This window comes from Solanum tuberosum, unplaced genomic scaffold (assembly GCF_000226075.1).
Source record: "Solanum tuberosum cultivar DM 1-3 516 R44 unplaced genomic scaffold, SolTub_3.0 scf00133, whole genome shotgun sequence".
Lineage (NCBI taxonomy): Eukaryota > Viridiplantae > Streptophyta > Magnoliopsida > Solanales > Solanaceae > Solanum > Solanum tuberosum.
Window position 1 is genome coordinate 1173246 of NW_006239056.1, and position 5317 is coordinate 1178562.

The 5317-nt window shown below is 32.5% G+C and overlaps 1 protein-coding gene across 2 annotated transcripts; it reads right to left on the reverse strand.

Annotated features, from left to right (window-relative positions):
* Window positions 1-128: 128 nt before the first annotated feature.
* On the reverse strand, window positions 129-5051 carry LOC102594012 (sucrose transport protein-like). Of its 2 annotated transcripts, NM_001318624.1 has the most exon segments (5): window positions 129-592; window positions 594-754; window positions 1604-1711; window positions 3014-3802; window positions 4504-4984. In NM_001318624.1, coding segments are annotated over 5 exon segments (1551 nt in total). In that variant the 5' UTR covers window positions 4981-4984; the 3' UTR covers window positions 129-576.
* Window positions 5052-5317: the final 266 nt, after the last annotated feature.

Here is a 5317-nt window from a genome sequence, read left to right on the forward strand (position 1 = left end):
TATATATATATATATATATATATATATATATCCATAAATAAGGCAAGACTAGTGCTATCAATCCACATAAAAGAAACCAAATAATGGTTGAAACAAGAAAGGAAAATAGATAACATAAAGAAACATGATAGGAGAAAGATAGATATATAGATAGATCAATTTTGATTCCACAATAATTAAGTACAAGTTTTTCTTAAATCTCCCCTTCTACCAACCCAAAGTACCCCACTTCCACCTCCAACCACTTTTTTTCCTACCTTCCAAGAAGAAAATTACAAAAAAAATAATAGTAAGGTACAAATCATTTGCCCAGACATGTTAATACTGGACAACTTTCTTGTTACACACAAAGTGAAAACAACTACACATACCCCATTTGTTTGGAAGAAATTAAAAGGAAACTTCCTCTAATTCTTCTTCCACTAAAGAGCTTTATGAAAAAAGGAAGATACATGGACATGCCACTTGTAAAGATAGCCTCCATGTTATGTTTGTTTTCTAAAATAAAAAAAGTTTACAAAAGAGAAGTACTAATATTAAAAAAAAAAGTTGTTTCTTCTCCTTCTTCTTTTGTAATTATTTAATGGAAACCGCCCATGGCGACTGCTGGCTTAGCATCAGCAGGTGGAGATGGCAACATTGTGAGTGCTAAAACACCGCTCGCGGCAGCTGCAACTGCTCCAACTACAAATCCAGGCAAGTTTCCTCCTCCAAACAAATCATCCCATGGCCCTCCTACTAGTGACACCAACATCTATACGTTCCCATCAAAAAAACAAGTAGTTATAGTTAGGTACATTGTGTATTTAAAGCTAATTAATATCAATCAGGTTAAATCGACCTACAACAATAATAGTATGTAATTTGAAAAAAATGACATTTATCCTAATGTGAATAAGAAGCATAGTCATAGATTAGATTTTGTTGTCATATCTTATTAATGTAGTTCTAGTTACAAGTCATTTTCAAATTCCTTCAGTTGTGATCTTCCCCTATTTATACGTTTTTTTTTTTTTTATTGTAGGTGACAATGGCAGGTAAATGTGGGCCTCGACCTTTTTTTCTAACAAGAGAAGTATTGAAAACACTCCAAAACTCAGCATGAGTTATTAGTTTATCTCCAAACTATCTATTAATAGCTTTAAAAACATTCATTTACTTGACAAATTGAATTTAAATACACCCCTAATCTTACAACATGAGTGCAGATTTAGGGGTGTTTTCAACACTTCTCTCATGCTCCTACAATAAATTGAGACTACTTGCTATGTCATGTTGTAGGCCGGAGGATCTAAATTTAATTAGTTAACTACAAAACTGTCAATATTTCGAAGACGATACTTAATCTCTTTTCTTTTCTATTCATTTGGATGTAATGTTTTAGTACCTAAATTCGATCTATATATAACAGTTATATACACGTAATAGACTAGCATTTACACCTTTTTCACTATTTAGATTACACGTTTGTGGCTCAAATATATTGTGCATTAATTATGAAAGTAACATAATTAGTTAATTAAAAGAAGAACAAGTACGTTATCCATGATTGAGGAATTAATTGAGAGATATAGAGTAGTAAATTAATAAAAATAAATAGTACCTGTGGTACAACAATTGCAAGATTGAGCACTCCTAGTGACAAACCTTGTCCTGAACCAGCATTACTAGAAAATATAGATGCCAAAGCAAATGGAATACTAAAAGTTGCCTGTAAAATAAAATAATATTTATTTCATATATTAGTAACTTGATCAATTTAAAAAAAAAGGGGGGGAAAGTTAAAAGTATGAAAAGGGAAAATCTAACATCAAAGTGAAATAAGGTTCTATTAGAATTTTTATCTTAAACGAATAATTAAAGGAAGAAAAGAGAGAATAAATGCTTTTGCCATAATAATAAAAGATGATTTGCATTATTACTTTTTTGATTTTGCATAGAAACTTCTATTATTATCCTAATGAAAAGTAAGGATAACCAAATGGTATTCCCTCTGTTTGTTTTAGTTGTCATGTTTATTAAAAATACTTGTTCCAAAGTAGTGTCAAATTTTATTATAACAACTAAAAGAAAAGGTTTTAGTTGTCATGTTTATTAAAAATACTTGTTCCAAAATAGTGTCAAATCTTATCATGACAACTAAAAAAGAACGGAGAGAGTACTAATTAGAGCTTTTACAAAACTAAAAGTCATGTGATGCATTAATTAAAAGCTTCTCACACCTTCTATTGTTGGTCACTCACTACATTTATGTGTGTGACATTGCAAACCTTTTACAAAGCCACATCCATATCATAATTATTTTATTGGTAAAAAGCCATAACCTATATTGGTTTTTTTTTTCCCTTCCTACTTCCCTTTAATTTGTGTTCTAGAAATTGATTGTCTTTTGAAAACACATATGTGACTATTGTTTATCCTAGTTAAAGAGATGTAACTAAATATCCATTTTCAATTTCAAGATGATATATAATTTTTACATATACAAAATTAAAGCAAGGATGGTTCTTGATTGTTTAGGTAACATTTAAAAACATATTTTACTTTCAAAACTAGTCAAAGAAATCCATTCAATTAATTTTATATGCCTATATATGAGGAGTACGTCATGTATAACTAAAATAATTTGTGTTTGTTATAGTAATAATAGTAGCTTCACTATATGTCAAATTTAGTCACTATTTCACACTTGCCTACCCCTTATATTTTTCCACCATCCTAAAAGAACAAGATTCTTAAAATCATAATTTCTCTATTCAGTCTATTGTCATATGTGGACTTAAGAGTCAACCCACTTGCTAATCATTCCAAAATACATGTTCACACACCAATAAATCACATTTTCACAGCTAATTAATTAAATTTTTTTAACTTTTCACTAACACTCTTATTGTTATCAAAAGAAAAAAAATAAATTAATAGCTTAATTGGTTATCTATCATTCGATTCCCGACACGCAATTTCACAGGTTAGTAGTAAATAATAGTGATAAAGATAAATAGAAGAAACTCACCGCAAGAGGAATACCAAGGGCGGCAAAGAGAAGCAAGGCACCGATTTTAACACCAGGCGTCGGCCCCATAAGTGTGCCGCTGGGGTCGTGCTGGCGAGATTTCTCGGCCATTTTGGTGACCAAAATGGTCAAAGCCAAGCAAATAGCCAAAACAAAGTTCAAAATTCCCCATAACCTCTTAGCACCACCAATCTTCTTCCCTAAGAATTCAACCCCAAGTGACATAAACCCTAGAACCACAGATTGCAACAGTAATCCCATTGCACCAGCGCGTACACCCAAATCGTACAACCTCGCATCACCGACTTGTCCACCGAAAACCTCCTTAGCCATCCAATCTGTATCGTATAAGAAAAAGGGAAACCACGCGATCCAGTTCAAACAGGTTACTAATAGAAGAATCCACATCGGTCGAGGTAAATCTTTCAAAGCCCCAAAAATTTCACCGAAAAACGGTACTTTCGATTTTCCGGCGCCGGCTAATTTCTCGTCGATTTCTTGCTCGTCTTTCTCCGGGAGCTCGTTTTCCCGGACTAAGGTTAAGGCTATGGTTGTTAAGCTGAGTAAAAGGAATATAGCGATGAAGAAACAACTCTTCAGATTTGCGCAGTACATGTCGCAGGCTTTGGTTTTTGAGAAGGGGAATACTTTAAAGAGGTGAGAATATGAACCGGCGGCGTACCCCAGAATGTTTCCGACGGCCATGAAGAATGAGAAAAAAGCATTTGCTGTTCTCATCCTGCCGGATTTTCCGCCGGAGAGATCAGCTAGCAGTGCTCTGCATGGGCCCTGAAAAAAAACACAAAAAAGAATCATTTAATAATGACGCATATATAATAAAATAAAACAATTAATAATAAAAAATCTTTTTGTATTTTAACACTGTAATCACTGCATGTGACTTTTAATCTTTTTGTATTAATTTAGTAACACATGAGCTTATAATTAAATTAAAAAATCGAAACAATCACTTTCTTTTTATGATTTTTATTATACAATTGGATTATCAAATTTTATATATAATTAGGTGAAACTAGAAATAAATTACAGCTTGTGACCTTTTGTAATTATTTATTAAAAAAACACAATTAAAATAAACATTGAGAATAAAGTTGTTGATCTTTTAAAAAACATGTCATTAGAAGAATACTTAGTGAGGAATTCCATATAATTTGTAAAACAGATTCATGTGCAGTTTTTTAAAGTATTTTTAGCCAATATTTAGATCTATTTTTTTTTTGTTTGTACCTACAATTATTTATCTAGCTGGAATTTTGTATTGCATGTAGTCTCTATAATTATTATCAAAATATAGCAAGTAGCTAGTTCATTTTTATTTTTTTTAAAACAGTAATAATTTATTTACTTAAGAGCATATATATGCCGTGAACCCGTGACGAGCGTGTCCAAAAAATAGAATAAATATATGTTCAAATACAATTTTTTCGAATTTTGATTTCAAAATTAGGATTAGTGAGAATTAAATTCACCTGTAACATGTTGTTAGCAACATCAAGGATCCAAAAGCCGACGACGAAAACGGCAATGGCACGTGGCTTAAATCCTTTTCCGAGAGTGTCACCGGAGGCATGGCCAAGGTCGGCGGCGAATCCGATGAGGAAAACCGCAATCATAACAAGTGCAGCTCCGGCGGCAATGAATGGCCGGCGGCGACCGAAACGGGAGGAGCAATTATCACTGTAGTAACCGACAACTGGCTGAACAATCATACCAGAAATCGGTCCACAAAGCCAAATAAAAGAGGCAAATCGATGAGGAATTCCGAGCAATTGAACATAAGGTGTAAGCAAAGAGAGCTGAAGAGCCCAACCAAATTGAACACCAGCAGCTATGGAAGCTACAACTATAATTTTCCATAGCTTTGATGGTGCTAAAGGCTGTTCAACTTGTAGAGAAGATGAAACTGTAAGTTTCCCTAAACCTTCTCTTTTTGTACCATTCTCCATTTTTGTTAAACTAAAATTGCTCTGTTTTTTTTTTTTTTTTGGAAGAGATTTTGGTTTGAATGTTATAGGAAAAGGGGATAATGGAGGGGGGTATTTATAGTGTTTTTTGGAGGCAATAGTGATGCATGTGGTGGAATAATACAAGTGGAAAATAGAAAAATCAAATCTCCTTTTAGAATTTTAATTATTTAATAAAAAAACCAAAAGAGATTTTGCATTTTTATAAATAAGAAATGTTAATTTTCATGTCGAAAAAAAATTGCTCCATCAATTTCAATTTGTTTGTCTGATTTAAACTAATAACATATTCAGTGAGATTTCTACGAGTGGAGTTTGA

Bases quoted from the DNA above. Each gene is read 5' to 3' on its own strand.
- LOC102594012 (XM_006351108.2), bottom strand. From the start codon at position 4,980: ATGGAGAATGGTACAAAAAGAGAAGGTTTAGGGAAACTTACAGTTTCA. The intron at 1,712-3,013 runs GTGAGTTTCTTC...TTTATTTTACAG, and splicing joins CCCTTGGTATTCCTCTTGCG to GCAACTTTTAGTATTCCATT. The intron at 755-1,603 runs GTACTATTTATT...GGGAACGTATAG, and splicing joins TTGCAATTGTTGTACCACAG to ATGTTGGTGTCACTAGTAGG.